Below are 18,755 nucleotides of genomic sequence, written 5' to 3' on the forward strand. Positions count from 1 at the left end.
AGAGAGCAGAACCAATCATTCCATCCCTGACCCCACACCTCCTACCTGGCATACTACCAATGCCATCAGGAGCTGTCACACAGATGACACCGGTCGCAGGGGCCTCCACCACAGTCACCTCAAGCCTTTCCCAGCAGTAGTCTTTGGGGGCTGTCTTGCCCTGTTCATCCACAATTGGGGCAAGATCACAATGGACAGTTGGGTACTGGAGATCATCCATCATGGATACTCCATAAAATTCCTCGTTTCTGCCTCATTGCCCAACTTGGATTTCTCACAGGGACCCATCCCACCAATGCATCCTCCAACAAGAGGCTGACGCTCTTCTCCTGAAGGATGCCATAGACCTGTCCCACTTCACTTTAGGGGGCAGAGGGTTTACTTCCCATATTTCCTCATTCTGAAGAAGGGCGGAGGGTGACATCCCATTCTGGACCTGTTGGTGCTCAACATCTTTATCCAGGGGCGACAGATATAATAGGCCAGGGAAGGCTCTGCCTTCTCTGGCTGGAGCTGCTGCCGTGGGATGGAGGGCTGGGACTCCTCAAGCCAGCCCAGCGTTGCTGGGGTTGCTCTGGCCAGCCAGGCTGGGGCTTGGGTGGGTTGGCCGGCTGGGGCCGTCCCAGGATTGGGGCTATCTTGGGGTGGGGGTTCAGGCCAACCTGGGGCTTTTCTAGCCGTTGGAGGGATGGTCAAGGGGGTTCAGGGCTCCTGACGCAGAGGACAGGGCCTTGTGCAGAAGGGGTGGTGCTATGGGGCTAGCCTCCCTGAAGGGGCATGCCACCTGCTCACCATGCCTTTATCAGGAAATCCAAATTCTATATGGTGACATTCGCTTTCATTAGCCCCTCCATCTCCCAGGAAATCTGGTGCCTGGCACTCGACAAGAAGGATGCATACATCCACATCAACATTCATCCAGCTCACCGGAAATTTCTCGTATTCAGGGTGGGACGCCACCGTTACATAAGAATGGCCATACTGGCTCAGACCAAAGATCCATCTAGCCCAGTATCCTGTTGTGACAGGTTGGATCACAGAAATCCCCTTGGGGCTGCCCACTGATGTGCCAGGACTACTACTTTTCCTGCTCTGGCAACTTGGGACTTCAGTGCCCTGCCTGGTTCAGACCCGCTAGCCTGCTGCAAACCCAGACCCAAGTCTGAACCACGTCCCCTAACAGCTGTAGGCTTAATTGAAAGCAGTTTAAGAAATGTTCCTGTCTTTAACACTCAGATGCCCAAATCCCAGTGGGGTCCAAAACCCAAATAAATCCGTTTTACTCATAAATTTTTCGCCATCTATAACACTGATAGAGAGATATGCACAGCTATTTGCCCCCCCACCCCCCCCCGGATATTAATACATACTCTGGGTTAAGTAATATGTAAAAAGTGATTTTATTAAATACAGAAAGTAGGATTTAAGGGGTTCCAAGTAATAGCAGACAGAACAAAGTGAATTACCAAACAAAATAAAATAAAACACACAAGTCTGTGCCTAATACAATAAGAAAACTGAACACAGATAAAACCTCACCCTCGGAGGTGTTCCTTTTACAGACCAGTCTCTTCTAGTCTGGGTCCAGCAACCACTCACACCTCCTGTGGTTACTGTCCTTTGTTCCAGTTTCTTTTAGGTATCCTTTGGGGTGGAGAAGCTATCTCTTGAGCCAGCTGAAGACAAAATGGAGGAGTCTCTCACAGACTTGCTCTTGTGGGTGGAGACGTCCTCCTCTCTCCTATGCAAAGTCCAGCCCCAAGATGGTGTTTTGGAGTCACACGGGCAAGTCACATGTCCATAACGTAAGTGATCTCTCTCTTGCCATCCATTTCCACCCTCTGACAAATAGAGGCTAGGGACACCATTCCTTACCCATCCTGAGTAATAGCCATTTATGGACTTAATCTCCATGAATTTATCCAGTTCTCTTTTAAACCCTGTTATAGTCCTAGCCTTCACAACCTCCTCAGGCAAGGAGTTCCACAGGTTGACTGTGCGCTGTGTGAAGAAGAACTTCCTTTTATTTGTTTTAAACCTGCTGCCCATTAATTTCATTTGGTGGCCCCTAGTTCTTATATTATGGGAACAGGTAAATAACTTTTCCTTATTCACTTTCTCCACACCACTCATGATTTTATAGACCTCTATCATATCCCCACCCTTAGTCTCCTCTTTTCCAAGCTGAAAAATCCTAGATTCTTTAATCTCTCCTCATATGGGATCCCTTCCAAACCCCTAATCATTTTAGTTGCCCTTCTCTGAACCTTTTCTAATATCGGTATATCTTTTTTGAGATGAGTGGACCACATCTGTACGCAGTATTCAAGGTGTGGGCATACCGTGTATTTATATAAGGGCAATAAAATATTCTCCATCTTCTTGTCTATCCCTTTTTTAATTATTCCTAACATCCCATTTGCTTTTTTGACTGCTGCTGCATATTGCTTGGACGTCTTCAGAGAACTATCCACGATGACTCCAAGATCTTTCTCCTGATCAGTTGTAGCTAAATTAGCCCCCATCATATTGTATGAATAGTTGGGGTTATTTTTTCCAATGTGCATTACTTTACATTTATCCACATTAAATTTCATTTGCCATTTTGTTGCCCAATCACGTAGTTTTGTGAGATCTTTTTGAAGTTCTTCACAGTCTGCTTTAGTCTTAACTATCTTGAGCAGTTTAGTATCATCTGCAAACTTTGCCACCTCCCTGTTTACCCCTGTCTCCAGATCATTTATGAATAAGTTGAATAGGATTGGTCCTAAGATTGACCTTAGGGAACACCGCTAGTTACCCCTCTCCATTCTGAAAATTTACCATTTATTCCTACCCTTTGTTCCTTGTCTTTTAACCAGTTCTCAGTCCATGAAAGGATCTTCCTTCTTATCCCATGCCAACTTAATTTACCTAAGAGCCTTTGGTGAGGGACTTTGTCAAAGGCTTTCTGGAAATCTAAGTACACTATGTCCACATGTTTGTTGACCTCCTCAAAGAACTCTAATAGATCAGTAAGACACGATCTCCCTTTACAGAAACCATGTTGACTTTTGCGGAACAATATATGTTCTTCTATGTGTCCGACAATTTTATTCTTTACTATTGTTTCAACTTCCCGGTCTGTAATTGCCAGGATCATCTCTAAAGCCCCTCTTAAATATTGGCGTTACATTAGCATGACTCCGTTTTTACAGGCAGCAGCCATTGCCCACATGCTATCTTGAATGTCTCCAGGAAGACTTCTTATGTGGATTGAAGCCATCCAAGATCCAATGTTCATTAAGTGATTCTTGATTGGGCACTTAATTTGCACATTCCTTTCTCAAGAAGCTGACCAAATGCTTTACTAACGCTACTTAAAAGTCAAGCAAGTACACAGCCAATATTCATAACTTTGAATACAAAAATGATACATGCATACAAATAGGATGAATAGATTCAGTAGATCATAATCTTTACAGAGGTGTGTTACATGGCATATGTAGCATGAAATATATTCCAGTTATGTCATATATACATTCGTAAGCATATTTCCATAAAGCCTTATGGGTGCAACGTCACACCTGTCTTCCAACAGTGACCAACGGCAGGTGCTTCAGAGGAAATGAACAGAACAGGTAATCATCAAGTGATCCATCCCTTGTCTCCCATTCCCAGCTTCTGGCAAACAGAGGCTAGGGACACCATCCCTGCCTAATAGCCATTGATGGACCTATCCTCCATTAACTTATCTACCTCTTTTTTGAACCCTGTTATAGTCTTGGCCTTCAGAACACCCTCTGGCAAGGTTGACTGTGTGTTGTGTGAAGAAATACTTCCTTTTCTTTGTTTTAAACCTGCTGCCTATTAATTTCATTTGGTGAACCCTAGTTCTTGTGTTGTGAAAAAGAATAAACACTTCCTTATTTACCTTATCCAAACCAGTCATGATTTTTTAGATCTCCATCATATCCCCTTTACTCGTCTCTTTTCCAAGCTTAAACGTCCCAATCTTATTAATCTTGCCTCATACAGAAGCCGTTCCATACCCCGAATCATTATTGTTGCCCTTTTCTGAACCGTTTCCAACTCCATTATATCTTTTTTGAGAAGGGGCGACCACATCTGCACACAGTATTCAAGATGTGGGCGTACCATGGATTTATTTAGAGGCAATATGCTATTTTCTGTCTTATCTATCCCTTTCTTAATGATTCCCAACATTCTGTTTGCTTTTTTGATGGTCGCTGCACATTGAGTGGATGTTTTCAGAGAACTATCCACAATGACTCCAAAATCTCTTTCTTGAGTGGTAACAGCTAATTTAGACCCCATCATTTTATATGTATAGTTGGGATGTTGTTTTCCAATGTGCATTGCTTTGCATTTATCAACGCTGAATTTCATCTGCCATTTTGTTGCCCAGTCACTCAGTTTTGAGCGATCCTTTTGTAGCCTGCCTGTGACTTAACTATCTTGAGTAGTTTCGTGTCCTCCACAAATTTTGCCACCTCACTGTTAACCCCTTTTTCCAGATCATTTATGAATATGTTGAATAGGACTGGTCCCAGAACAGACCCCCTGGGGGACACCACTATTTACCTCTCTCCATTCTGAAAACTGACAATTTATTCCTAACTGTGGTGGGACAGAGCCCCACTCCCGGAGAAAAAGGGCTGAACAAGGCCTGAGAGGCTGTGCGGATCAGCAGCCAATCAGTGAAGCCTGGGGAGAGCCAATCTGGGCGGGGGAAGGGGCAGCCAATCAGCACCAGGCTAGGTCCTATATAAAGGCTGCCCAGCTAGGGAGAAGGCAGTCACTCCCCAGCCAGCAAGGGACAAGGACTGGTTCCTGAGGCAAGGAGCAGCACCTTGGACAGAGCAGTGCTGGGCAGGCTTAGGGGAGCAGATAGGGGCTCCAGCCCACTACCTGCCAGGCTGCATAGGGCCAAAGGGGAAGTGGCCCAGGGAAACTGAGCGGGCAAGAGGGGAAGGAAGAAGGGCAGAGAGAGGCTGCCCCTAGAAGGTCCCTGGGTCAGGGTCCAGAGTAGCGGGCAGGTGGGCCTGGGCCCCCCCACCCCTTTGCACTGCACCTGGCCATTGAGGAAAGAGGCTGAGACAGACCGCAACTGGCCCCTGAGATAAGGGGCTAGACTACAGGGTTGTGGTTTGCCACCGAGGCAGGTGCAGACAGAAGGACTGCTGTTAACAAAACCCCCCCGGCCCGGAAGAGGGTGAGATTGAAGCGGTGGGTAGTGCTGGAGGGCAGTGTTCTGAAGCAGTCGAGGACTGTCCGGAAGAGGACACTGGTTGAGCAGGGAGCAACCTGGGCCCAAGGGCAACAGAGCAAATGATGAGCCCAACGCCACGCGTCGAGGGCGCTCCGCAGCGGTCAAGAGCTAATTCCCAGAGTGACCGGCAGGAGATGCCAGCAGTGGTAAGTCAAACCCCGTCACACTAACCTTTGTTTCCTATCTTTTAACCAGTTACTTTGCTTAAGAGCCTTTGGTGGGAACCTTGTCGAAGGCTTTCTGAAAATCTAAGTACGCTGTATCCACTGGATTCACCCTTGTCCACATGCTTGTTGACCCCCCTCAAAGAATTCTAGTAGATTGGTGAGGCATGATTTCCCTTGTTGATTCTTCCCCAACAAATTATGTTCATCTACGTGTTGGACAATTCTGTTCTTTACTATAGTTTCAACCAGTTTGCTTGGTACTGAAGTCAGGCTTAGTAGCCTGTTATTGCCAGGATCACCACTGGAGTGCTTTTTTAAAAATTGGTGTCACATTAGCTATCCTCCAGTCATTTACAGTCACAGTCCAGTCACATTAGCTATCCTCCAGGGCTCAACGGGTAGTTATCAATGGTTCCATGTCTAGTTGGCAGCCGGTATCAAGTGGAGTGCCCCAAGGGTCGGTCCTGGGGCCGGTTTTGTTCAATATCTTCATAAATGATCTGGAGGATGGTGTGGATTGCACTCTCAGCAAATTTGCGGATGATACTAAACTGGGAGGAGTGGTAGATACGCTGGAGGGGAGGGATAGGATACAGAAGGACCTAGACAAATTGGAGGATTGGGCCAAAAGAAATCTGATGAGGTTCAATAAGGATAAGTGCAGGGTCCTGCACTTAGGACGGAAGAACCCAATGCACAGCTACAGACTAGGGACCGAATGGCTAGGCAGCAGTTCTGCGGAAAAGGACCTAGGGGTGACAGTGGACGAGAAGCTGGATATGAGTCAGCAGTGTGCCCTTGTTGCCAAGAAGGCCAATGGCATTTTGGGATGTATAAGTAGGGGCATAGCGAGCAGATCGAGGGACGTGATCGTTCCCCTCTATTCGACATTGGTGAGGCCTCATCTGGAGTACTGTGTCCAGTTTTGGGCCCCACACTTCAAGAAGGATGTGGATAAATTGGAGAGAGTCCAGCGAAGGGCAACAAAAATGATTAGGGGTCTGGAACACATGACTTATGAGGAGAGGCTGAGGGAGCTGGGATTGTTTAGCCTGCAGAAGAGAAGAATGAGGGGGGATTTGATAGCTGCTTTCAACTACCTGAAAGGGGGTTCCAAAGAGGATGGCTCTAGACTGTTCTCAATGGTAGCAGATGACAGAACGAGGAGTAATGGTCTCAAGTTGCAGTGGGGGAGGTTTAGGTTGGATATTAGGAAAAACTTTTTCACTAAGAGGGTGGTGAAACACTGGAATGCGTTACCTAGGGAGGTGGTAGAATCTCCTTCCTTAGAGGTTTTTAAGGTCAGGCTTGACAAAGCCCTGGCTGGGATGATTTAACTGGGAATTGGTCCTGCTTCGAGCAGGGGGTTGGACTAGATGACCTTCTGGGGTCCCTTCCAACCCTTATATTCTATGATTTGGTACAGAAGCTGATTTAAATGATAGGTTACAAACCAGTTAGTGGTTCTGTAATTTCACATTTGAGTTACTTCAGAACTCTTGGATGAATACCATCTTGTCCTGGTGACTCATTACTGTATAATTTATCAATTTGTCCCAAAACCTCCTCTAATGACACCTCAATCTGGGACAGTTCCTCAGATTTGTCACCAAAAAAGAATGGCTCAGCTTTGGGAATCTCCCTCACATCCTCAACTGTGAAGTCTGATGCAAAGAATTAATTAATTTCTCCCCAATGGCCTTATCGTTAAGGCTTTAAGTTTGTCACGGAGGTCACGAAAGTCACAGATTCTGGGACTTCTGTAGTGGCAGGTGCAGTTGCAGCCCTGAGCCCCCTCCCACCTCCAGCAGCAGCGGGAGTTTGGGTGTGGCTCAGGGCTGGGGCAGGGGATTGGAATGCGGGAGGGAGTGAGGGCTCTGAATGGCACTTACCTCGGGGGGGCACTCCCCAGAAGCAGTCACCATGTCCGGTTCCTAGGCAGAGGCTCGGCCAGGTGGCTCCGTGCACTGCCTCCACCCACAGGTGCTGCCCCCGCAGCTCCCATTGGCCACAGTTCCTGGCCAATGGAAGCTGCGGAGCAGGCACTCGGGCCAGGGGCAGTGTGCAGAGCCACCCTGGCTGCGCCTCTGCCTAGGGGCTGCAGGGACATGCTGGTCACTTCCAGGAGCCACGTGGAACTGGGTAGGGAGCCTGCCAGCCCCGCCTCTGTGAAAGACTCTGCTCTGGCAGCTCTGAGTGCTGTGGATTCAACTTCTGCCTGTCTTGCTGAGGCTCAATGAGAGAGATGGGAGGCCTGTCTTCTGGAGTGCTCCCCCCTCAATCTCTGCTAAGAGCCCACCCAGGTTGTGGCATAAAGCAAAAGATGTTTCATTTCTTTTTACTTACCCTCTGGCTGGGAGCTCAGAAACCAGAGGACCAACCCCACATGTATTACTGTGGCTGTTAAAGAGGCACTCAGTTCTCTTGGAGCATGATCTTCTCCCATGTCCCAGATGACTTGCATGTTGGTGAAGGGCTGGGAGTCGTTTGGCAGCACTGCAAACACCACAAGAGAAATCATCATTATTAACCATCCAAAACGTCACATTTATACAATAGCCAACTTCATCCGTGTATCTCTAAACTCTTTCCAGCCTGGGTAGTAGCATGAGTTGAGGCATTGGATGGCCGGAGACGGTGTAATGTTGGAGAGAGGGCTGCAGTCAGCAGCAGAGATGATATCTGAGGCTGGACAAACTGCTGAGCACTATTTATAGAGGGACAAATGTGCTTTTGGCAAAGAGTGTGACATGTATGTTTGTCACTATTCTGAAAAGCCGTGTCTTCAGAGTTCCTTATCAAAATATTTGAGAAGGCAGCAGGTGGAGCCTCACTTTGGAGAGGCTAGCCCCTGGCTCCACCCCTTCCGCCTGCCCCACCCCTCGCCAAAGCCTGAGACCCCCTACCTCCCCCCGTGGCCAGAGGAGCCCCAGAGCAGCCGGAGCTCTCCCCCCAACCCATTCAGAGGAGCCCCGGGCTGGCCGGAGCCCTCACAGCCACGCCTCCCCTCCTCAGACCCCAAGCTTTTGATATGTCCCGTGCAGGTTCCAGGCCAGCTGAGGAGGTAGTATGTGTTACTCAGCTTCCCAGGTTCATCAGTATTCTCTCGGGAGTCCAGGGAGATTACTGAGAACCCAGGAAGCTGAATAGCACATACCATCTCCTCAGCCGCCCTAGAACCTGCATGGAGCATAATAAAAAGCAAATATTTCCCCTGCCAAACTGCAACAGGGGCCCTGCAGCAGCAGCTGCACTAGGGGAGGCTGTGCCTCCCCTGACCTACTATACACTACTATACTGACCTACTATATACCTATACTAGGGAAGAAGGAGGATCCTGGGAACTACAGGCCAGTCAGCCTCACCTCAGTCCCTGGAAAAATCATGGAGCAGGTCCTCAAAGAATCAATCCTGAAGCACTTGCATGAGAGGAAAGTGATCAGGAACAACCAGCATGGATTCACCAAGGGAAGGTCATGCCTGACTAATCTAATCGCCTTTTATGATGAGATTACTGGTTCTGTGGATGAAGGGAAAGCAGTGGATGTATTGTTTCTTGACTTTAGCAAAGCTTTTGACACGGTCTCCCACAGTATTCTTGTCAGCAAGTTAAGGAAGTATGGGCTGGATGAATGCACTGTAAGGTGGGTAGAAAGCTGGCTAGATTGTCGGGCTCAACGGGTAGTGATCAATGGCTCCATGTCTAGTTGGCAGCCGGTATCAAGTGGAGTGCCCCAAGGGTCGGTCCTGGGGCCGGTTTTGTTCAATATCTTCATAAATGACCTGGAGGATGGTGTGGATTGCACTCTCAGCAAATTTGCGGATGATACTAAACTGGGAGGAGTGGTAGATACGCTGGAGGGGAGGGATAGGATACAGAAGGACCTAGACAAATTGGAGGATTGGGCCAAAAGAAATCTGATGAGGTTCAATAAGGATAAGTGCAGGGTCCTGCACTTAGGACGGAAGAACCCAATGCACCGCTACAGACTAGGGACCGAATGGCTAGGCAGCAGTTCTGCGGAAAAGGACCTAGGGGTGACAGTGAACGAGAAGCTGGATATGAGTCAGCAGTGTGCCCTTGTTGCCAAGAAGGCCAATGGCATTTTGGGATGTATAAGTAGGGGCATAGCGAGCAGATCGAGGGACGTGATCGTTCCCCTCTATTCGACATTGGTGAGGCCTCATCTGGAGTACTGTGTCCAGTTTTGGGCCCCACACTACAAGAAGGATGTGGATAAATTGGAGAGAGTCCAGCGAAGGGCAACAAAAATGATTAGGGGTCTGGAACACATGACTTATGAGGAGAGGCTGAGGGAGCTGGGATTGTTTAGCCTGCAGAAGAGAAGAATGAGGGGGGATTTGATAGCTGCTTTCAACTACCTGAAAGGGGGTTCCAAAGAGGATGGCTCTAGACTGTTCTCAATGGTAGCAGATGACAGAACGAGGAGTAATGCTCTCAAGTTGCAGTGGGGGAAGTTTAGATTGGATATTAGGAAAAACTTTTTCACTAAGAGGGTGGTGAAACACTGGAATGCGTTACCTAGGGAGGTGGTAGAATCTCCTTCCTTAGAGGTTTTTAAGGTCAGGCTTGACAAAGCCCTGGCTGGGATGATTTAACTGGGATTTGGTCCTGCTTCGAGCAGGGGGTTGGACTAGATGACCTTCTGGGGTCCCTTCCAACCCTGATATTCTATGATTCTACCCGCTGCCCATGGAAGACAGGGTCAAATTCAAATAAAGCAAACCATCCCCCAAGGAAAACATGGTGCTCATGATCCCATCCTGTTGCTTTCTTCAGAAGTTCAATGGCTCTTTCTAAGAAAGCCATTAAGTAGCATTGTTTTTTATTTTTTTTAAATAAACAGTGAAGTGCACCAATTAGCTAGAACTTCCTTTAACAACAGTGCCTCCCCTTACAAAGCCAGACAGAAGCAGTCCCTCATCTGCTGCCTCCCAGTCATCACAAGTACAGTGTCCAAATAGACAGTGCTCTTGCAGGTAGGTGCAAGGCACATTACAGATGTGTAGTTTGGCTCGTATCTGTTTTCCTTGTCTGGGGCATAGGATGCTGTGTGAACTGCCACAGAACCACAACGTTACTTATTATTGTAAAAGTGGGCACAATGGCAACACAGAAAATGTTGCTTTCACGTTTTTTTCCTCTCCACTTTGGAATTATTTTCCTTATATATGGTCTCAGTCTGAAATCCCCTTGGATATGGCAAGATGTTTTTCATCAGTTCCTCCAAAAGAGGGATCCTGCACGATAATGTACCATTACCAACTTATAGCTCCTTTACTTATTTATTTTTGAGGTGGGGAGAAGGGAAGTGAAAAATCATGAAAAGTCTCAGATTCATAGACTTTAAGACCAGAAGGGACCATCATGATCATCTAGTCTGACCTCCTGCACATTGCAGGCCTTTGGCTGAGTTACTGAAGTCCTGAAATCTTGATTTAAAGATTTCAAGTTACAGAGACTCCATGGTTTGAACTAGAGTAAACAAGCAGGTGACCCATGCCCCACACTACAGAGGAAGGTGAACCCTCCCCCCCCCACCCCCCAAATATGGTTATCAGTTAGACCCTGAGCATGTGTGCAAGACCCATCACCTGGACACTTGGGAAAGAATTCTCTATAGTAACTTAGAGCCCTCCCTATCTAGTGTCCCATCTCTGGCCACTGGAGATATTTGCTACTAGCGGTTGCAGATGGGCCTATGCCATTGTAGGCAACCTCATCATACCATACTCTCGATAAACTTGTCAAGCTCAGTCTTCAAACAAATTAGTATTTTTGCCTCCACTACTTCTCTTGGAAAACTGTTCCAGAACTTCACCCCTAATAGTTAGAAACCTTATAATTTCAAGCCTAAACTTGTTGATGACCAGTTTATATCCTTTTGTTCTTGTGCCAGCATTGACCCTTATCTTTGCTCTCTATAAATACATCAGAGAGACAAACACCAGGGAGGGAGAAGAGTTATCTCCCTTCAGCCTTCATTTTGTTAGGCTAAACAAGCCAAGCTCCTTAGGTTCTCCATTCCTCTGATCATCCTAGTAGCCCTTCTCTGCACCTGCTCCAGTTTGAATTCATCTTTCTTAAACGTGGGAGATCAGAATTGCACACAGTATTCTGGATGAGGCCTTGTACAATAACAACAATTATCCATCTCTACTGGAAATACCTTGCCTGATGCATCCTAGGATTGCATTAGCCTTTTTCATGGCCACATCACATTAGCATCTCATAGTCATCCTCTCTCTCCTCCTCTGCTGCTTCCAACTGATAAGTCCCCAGCTTACAGCAAAAACTCTTGTTGCTAGTCCCCTAGTGCATGATCTTGCACTTTGCACTATTAAATTTCCTCCCATTTCTATAACTCCATTTTTTCAAGGTCAGCCAAATCTCCTTGTAGGATATTCTGGTCCTCTATATTGGTTATACCTCCAACTTTGTGTCATCAGCACATTTTATTAGCTCTATGTAGCTCAAAAGCTTGCCTCTTTCAGAAACAGAAGTTGGTCAAACAAGAGATGTTACTTCACCCACCTTGTCTCATTAATGAAAATGTTACATAAGATTGGTGCCACGCCCAATTCTTCAGGAACTCCACTAATAACCTCCCTCCAGGCTGACAGTTCACCTTTCAGCATGACCCATTGTAGTCTCCCCTTTAACCAGTTCCTTACCCACCTTTTGATTCTCATACTGATCCCCCTCTTTTCCAATTTAACTTCCCATGTGGAACTGTATCAAATGCTTTAGAGAAATGCAGGAAGATTAAATCTACTGTACTTTTTCCCCCTTGCCATTCACAACATTTTGTGCTGTACCACCACTTTAAGAGGCCTGGGAGGGTTATAGCAGTATTATGCATCCACATGGCCCTTACACCAGTTTATCCCAGGCTGAAATAGAGTAAACGTGATTAAAAAGCAGTTTAATTGTTTTGATTGAAGTGGTGAGATAAAGCAACAGAAGGCAATCATACTCTGGGGGAATTCTGTGCCACTGTGCATGTGCAGAATTCATGTCCCCAGCAGATTTCTTTGCTTCCCCACAGAAAAATGAATTCTGACAGGGAAGCAAAGGGAAGCTGCAAGAGCGGTCTTGTGCCCCTCCCTAGAAGTGCGGGTGCATCATTTCCGTTGCCTGGAGCATCCAGCAGAGAGGTAAATCACTGCAGGGCTGGGGACACCCCAGCCGGTTGCTCCTCCCCTGCACTGGGCTCAGCTGCTAATCCCAGGTGGTCTGGAGGAGGATGAGACTTCCTCTTCCCCTGCAAGGAATGGCCAGGGCTGAGGTTGAGTCAGACCCACCCCCCAGAAACCTGCCCCGGCTGCAGGAAGCTCTGTACGCCTCCCCCTGCTTCCTGCACACAGGGCAAAGGGGTGACTGTACAGGGAGGTGCTGCCCCTTCCACCCAGCCCCTGTGCATCTGGACCCCCACCCTGCTGAGCCTCATTTCCCCCCCCCAATCTGGACCCCTGCCAAGCCCCTCCTCTTTCCCCCCCAAGCATCCAGACCCTCCACTCTTGCCCCCTCACCCCACACCTGGATCACCCTGATGAGCCTCCTGCACCTGGACTGCCACCCTACTAAGCCCTAACCAGCTGAACCTAGACCCCCACTCCACCAAGCCTCACTTCTTCAGCACCCAGACTGCCCCCTGCTGAGCCCCAGCACCCCAATAAGCCCCATCTCCCCCTGCCCAGACCCCCTCAGATGAGTCCCAACCTCCTTCACCTGAACCCTCCTGCAGAGTCCCATTGCCACTGCACCCAGAACCCCCCGTGAGCCCCTGTACATCCAGATCCCCGCTGCATCTGGGCCCTCCAAAGAACTGCTGCACCCTATATCCCCCCACAGAGCCCTCTCACCCCACACGAAAATCCCCCCCACACTTAGATCCTGCCAGGCTGAGTCTGCCTGCCCATGCCTGGTTTGGGGCCAGGGTGGATGTGTGTGTGAGACTCTGTCCTTCTTGCTTTTTAGCTTGGCGCAGCTGGTGCGGAGGAGCAGGTCGCCAGGTGTTTCCCTTGTGCTGTGTCAGGGTCAGGTGCTGAATCCCTGTCCTGGGGGGGACGGGGGTGATTGCCCATCTCTGTGCAGCCAGGGGCATGTGCTCTACACTCCCATGTGGAAGCCTCCACATTTATTATTGACAAATAAAATATGCAGAATTTTGCAGAATTTCAGAATACTGTATGCAGCATTTTTTTTTTTTTTGTACAGAATTCCCTCAGGAGGATAATCAGTGCATGCACCCAAAGCTGTGCCTGCCAGCCCAAAGATAGGCCTAGCCCTGTGCCTTCACTTCTGGGACTTGTCTGGAAAAGAAACTTCTGGGAACTGAGTCCAGCACTCTCAATTCCCACTGCTGGGCTCCAGTCACTAGTCAGTGCTGCCCAGCCAAATCACCTCACAAAACTCTTGATTAAGCTGTGTCTCAACTAGATTTTAGTAAATACAAAACAAGTACAAACCTTCAGACAAAAGGAAAGACCCAGAGCATCCCCTTCCACACAGCCCCACGGCTGAGCCCACGTGCCCCAGGCATCACCAAGAACAAGACAGAACGGGTGCCCTGCTCTGCCCTGAGAGAGGCTGGATATGGATATGGATAGGCAGCTCTCAACCTAACTAAATCCCAACAGACCCACCCACTGCTGGCCCTGGCCCTGGCCCTGCCCTGGAACCACCCATCACATGTCACCTACCTTTACCCCATAGCTGCATGCCCGTGACCCTATGCCATAGCTCAGCCGCCCTCTTTGACCTCATTCCACTTCTAGAGCTAGGGTGACCATATGTCCCGTTGTGGCCGGGACAGTCCCTTTTTTAAACCTTGTCCCAGCCGACCCGACTGTTTTGGCAAAGGTGGGCAATTGTCCTGTTTGCCAACTTGATCACTGGGCAAGAGCGAACAGGACAAATGCCCACTTTGGTCAAAGAAGTGGGGTGGGGGGGTGAGCAGCGATGCCATCCCCCACGGGGGCAAGGCAGAGGGCAGGCCGGGGTGGGGTGAGCAGCGATGCCATCCCCCACGGGGGCAAGGCAGAGGGCAGGCCGGGGTGGGGTGAGCAGCGATGCCATCCCCCACGGGGGCAAGGCAGAGGGCAGGCCGGGGTGGGGGGTGAGCAGCGATGCCATCCCCCACGGGGGCAAGGCAGAGGGCAGGCCGGGGTGGGGGGTGAGCAGCGATGCCATCCCCCACGGGGGCAAGGCAGAGGGCAGGCCGGGGTGGGGTGAGCAGCGACACCAGCCCCATGCAGGGGTGCGGGAGGGCTCGAGCCAGCCCCACCCAGGGGTGAGGAGGGCTTGGGGGAGGGGCCTCGGGCCAGCTCCGTGGGGGGCAGGAGGGAAGCCGGGGGGGGGGCTTGGGAGAGCCCCCGGGGGGGGGCGGGGGGCAGAGGGACTGGGGCCAATCACGGTGGGGGGGGCTGGGGCTAGCCGAGGGGCGGGGACCTGGGGGGTAGCCAGGTGGGGGGGCTCGGGCCAGCTCCGTGGGGGGCGGGAGGGAAGCCGGGGGGGGGGGGGCTCCACGCTGTGTCTCGTTTTCCCTTTGGGAAATCTGGTCACCCGACGTATGGCCCCCCCCGTCTGGCTTTGACGTCACCACTCAGCCCTGCTCCGGGACCACCCCCCCCGCGTGGAACCTTCGCCCCGCCCCGGGCCCCTGCTGCGCGCGCCGAGGCGGCACTAATGCGCCTGCGCGGCCATGGCGGCGCCCTGCGCGGAGATGGAGCCGGGCGCGGGGGAGCTGGTTTGCGCGCGGGGCCGCAACCGCAAGGCCGTGCTGTGCCAGCGCTGCGGCTCGCGCGTGCTGCTGCCCGGCGCCGCCACCTTCGCGCGCAGAGAGGTGCGCCCCCCCCCCCCGGCCCGGCCCGGCCCGGCCCGGCCCGCAGCGCCCCCCCCCCCCCCCGGCCCCGGCCCGGCCCGCAGCGCCGCTCCCCCCCCGGCCCCGGCCCGGCCCGCAGCGCCGCCCCCGGCCCGGCCCGGCCCGGCCCGGCCCGCAGCGCCGCCCCCCCCCCCGGCCCCGGCCCAGCCCGCAGCGCCGCCCCCCCCCCCCCCCGCCCCGCAGCGCCGCCCCCCCCCCCCGGCCCCGGCCCGCCCCGCAGCGCCGCCCCCCCCCCCCCGGCCCCGGCCCGCCCCGCAGCGCCGCCCCCCCCCCCCCGGCCCCGGCCCGCCCCGCAGCGCCGCCCCCCCCCCCCCCGGCCCCGGCCCGCCCCGCCCCGCAGCGCCGCCCCCCCCCGGCCCGGCCCGGCCCAGCCCGCAGCGCCGCCCCCCGCCTGCAGCTTTCTCCCTTCCGGGGCGGGCACCACCCTTCCCGTCTGCCGGCCGTGCCCGGGCAGCCCCCGATCACCTGGTATCCGCAGCGATTCCTGATCAGCCCCTGGCTCTAGTCCTCAGCCCCACCGGTGACATTTGCAGACGCCCCCTTCGTGCTTCATTGTCCTTCTTCAGGCACGTCGTCGTCCTTCAGACCCCGCTCACAACGCGCCTGACTGGGGAGGCTGTTGGTGTCCCCAGACCACTGCGGAGCATCGTGACCAGGCTTGGCTCCTGGTTTCCTTCTGCTGCCCCCAGCCCTGTGCGGGCTTTTTTCTTATATTTATCTCCGTGTGTCTCTGCGGCATGTCTCTTAATCTGTGCCTACTTGTGAGGCAGGGCTAGCTCTTGTCCTTCGCGTCTGCTCTGCAGCTCTGGCTGCATTGGAGCTGAGCCTGTACAGGTGATCGCTGGTGTTTGTAAATGGCTAATGCCATGTTTTGTTCCTTGACAGCTTTTCCTTCCTTCCATGAAAAAGAAGACAGCCCTGCTTGCCAGCAGCTCTCCGGATGGGGACGTGCTCCAGGATCACTGGCTTGTTGATGACATGTTTTCCTTTGAGAATATTGGGTTCACCAAGGACGTTGGCAATGTAAAGTTCCTCATATGCGCAGACTGTGAGATTGGGCCAATTGGCTGGCACTGCCTAGATGATAAGAAGAGCTTCTACATAGCCTTGGACCGTGTTTCTCATGAGTAGCATCCTGAGTGGAGCTCGGACTCTCTGTGAGGCTATCCCAGCTGGCAGCCAGGATTCCTAAGTACAACCATTCCACGGCTCTTAACATGTACCAACATGAAGCCAGAGGCACCGGATTCATCTTAACAGCTTATTTAAAGCAATAGGCAATTATTGTTACATTCAGTGCATTTCAGCTTCATCTGGTCCTTCCTCCCATTGTAACATGGGGATGGCAATTCCACAGTCTTCCCATTTCTGATTTTTAGTCCTAACTCATGGGCAGTCTCATCTTGGTTCCTGAAGTGTAAAATGTGAGCATAACTCCTGTCACCGGATGTTTTTCCCACAGAAACTCATGGTTTGTTTTTTAATTTAAATTTTGACTGGAATATGGAACATTGCGATTTCAGTGAACAAGCTTTCTTCAAAAGGGAGGAACAAACTCGGAACTGCACCTTTGAGAGGACAGCTAGGTAGACAGAACTTTGCCCATTTTCTCAGGCATTTTATCCAGTTTTAGTGGTTTCTCACTATATTTTGGACTACAGGGTTTGCCCTTCATGCCACATGTAAAAGTTTACAGCCAGGGCAGCTTTCTCCCTCCTTTTAAAAGATTACTTTCCCACTTGCATTTACAGTTTGAATTGTTCATGGCCTGGCAATGAAAGATGGCCTAGGCTGGCACTGCTATGGAGGTTTCATTTTTCAGGAAATATGAGGGTATTTCCTATGTAAGATAAAATCTATAGTCAAATTGCAAAAAGTAAATGTACTTGAACTGCTATAATCAATATTCATGTTCAATTAAATTTATTCCATGTTTCTCAGTGTGATGTTTGTATTGTCTTTTGTCTATAGAGACTAAAGAGGGAGGACAGTAAAGTATACATTTTTGCAAGTTTGTATTGCTTGCTGTAGACTGACTGGTCACACTGCAAGTACATTTGATTAAGACTCAGCTGAGAAGTTTATTAAGGTCTTTCCAGAAATGTGATTGTGAAACTTGCTTAAAATTAGAACATGCTGCCTTAATACAAAAGTCAAGTTCTTAACATACTGTACAGTAGGGGTTCTCAAACTGGGGGTTGGGACCCCTCAGGGGGTCATGAGGTTATTACATGGGGGGTCTCGAGCTGTCAGCTTTCACCCCAAACCCTGCTTTGCATCCAGCATTTATATTAAATATAATATGTAAATATTATAAATAATATAATAATAATATAATAAATATGTGTTAAATATATTAAAAAGTGTTTTAAATTTATAAGGGGAGTCACACTCAGAGGCTTGTTATGTGAAAGGACTCACTAGTACAAAAGTTGGAGAACCACTGAAAAAAATTGGAAACAGTGTCAGCAAATATGGTCCTTGGTTATAGACCAGATAATTACAAAATGGCAGGTTTCAGAGTAACAGCCGTGTTAGTCTGTATTCGCAAAAAGAAAAGGAGGACTTGTGGCACCTTAGAGACTAACCAATTTATTTGAGCATGAGCTTTCGTGAGCTACAGCTCACTTCATCAGATGCATACCGTGGAAACTGCAGCAGACTTTATATATACACAGAGAATCTGAAACAATACCTCCTCCCACCCCACTGTCCTGCTGGTAATAGCTTATCTAAAGTGATCATCAGGTTGGGCCATTTCCAGCACAAATCCAGGTTCTCACCCTCCACCCCCCCACACAAATTCACTCTCCTGCTGGTGATAGCCCATCCAAAGTGACAATTCTTTACACAATGTGCATGATAATCAAGTTGGGCTATTTCCTGCACAAATCCAGGTTTTCTCACATCCCCCCCCCACCCCCATACACACACAAACTCACTCTCCTGCTGGTAATAGCTCATCCAAACTGACCACTCTCCAAGTTTAAATCCAAGTTAAACCAGAACATCTGGGGGGGGGGTTTGGAAAAAACAAGAGGAAATAGGCTACCTTGCAGGACAGTGGGGTGGGAGGAGGTATTGTTTCATATTCTCTGTGTATATATAAAGTCTGCTGCAGTTTTCACGGTATGCATCCGATGAAGTGAGCTGTAGCTCACGAAAGCTCATGCTCAAATAGTCTCTAAGGTGCTATAATTACAAAAGTTAGCTCTTGGTGAGAGGGACTTGAAATGCGTTTGTTTTAGCTAAAAATGCATCATGAAGAATTGTCTTTTTAAAACTTCATTAGCTTGATGCATGTGAAAGCATTGGACTCTGTGAGTTAAAAGAAAAAGAAAACAGCATGACGTATCTGAATAATAAAGAAATGGCTGCTGACAAACCAGCTGCTTTGTCCTGGGTTTT

The 18,755-nt window shown here is 50.0% G+C and overlaps 2 protein-coding genes and 1 long non-coding RNA gene across 8 annotated transcripts in view; 2 read left to right on the plus strand and 1 right to left on the minus strand.

Moving 5' to 3' along the window:
* The window catches only part of KLHL12 (kelch like family member 12), a 145,187-nt gene that overhangs the window by 106,440 nt on the left and 19,992 nt on the right, over positions 1-18,755 (plus strand). The window contains exons 11-14 of one of the 6 annotated variants that reach the window (XR_012665675.1): positions 1,630-1,805; positions 5,166-5,418; positions 12,510-12,618; positions 13,442-13,516. The exons of 2 other annotated variants lie outside the window; for them this stretch is intronic. Coding sequence is in view for 1 of the 4 variants with exons in the window: in XM_075121898.1 (XP_074977999.1) it covers positions 1,630-1,805; positions 13,442-13,540 (275 nt within the window). In the remaining 3 variants the exon portion in view is untranslated. Of the gene's footprint in view, positions 1-1,629; positions 1,806-5,165; positions 5,419-12,509; positions 12,619-13,441; positions 13,640-18,755 lie in introns of those variants that run through there. 3 more of the 6 variants (XR_007353452.2, XM_075121898.1, XR_007353454.2) reach the window with 3 other exon arrangements.
* On the minus strand, positions 1,382-16,233 carry LOC142069730 (uncharacterized). Its single transcript, XR_012665676.1, has 3 exons — positions 15,813-16,233; positions 7,786-7,935; positions 1,382-3,596 (listed from the first exon to the last, which is right to left on the minus strand). It is a non-coding gene; the product is annotated as an uncharacterized LOC142069730 (long non-coding RNA).
* RABIF (RAB interacting factor) lies at positions 15,148-17,287 on the plus strand. The gene is made up of 2 exons (XM_048826686.2): positions 15,148-15,308; positions 16,233-17,287. The coding sequence occupies exons 1-2, from the start codon at positions 15,168-15,170 to the stop codon at positions 16,476-16,478; spliced, it is 387 nt and encodes a 128-aa protein (XP_048682643.1). The 5' UTR covers positions 15,148-15,167; the 3' UTR covers positions 16,479-17,287.

This window comes from Caretta caretta, chromosome 21 (genome assembly GCF_965140235.1).
Source record: "Caretta caretta isolate rCarCar2 chromosome 21, rCarCar1.hap1, whole genome shotgun sequence".
Classification (NCBI taxonomy): Eukaryota; Metazoa; Chordata; order Testudines; family Cheloniidae; genus Caretta; species Caretta caretta.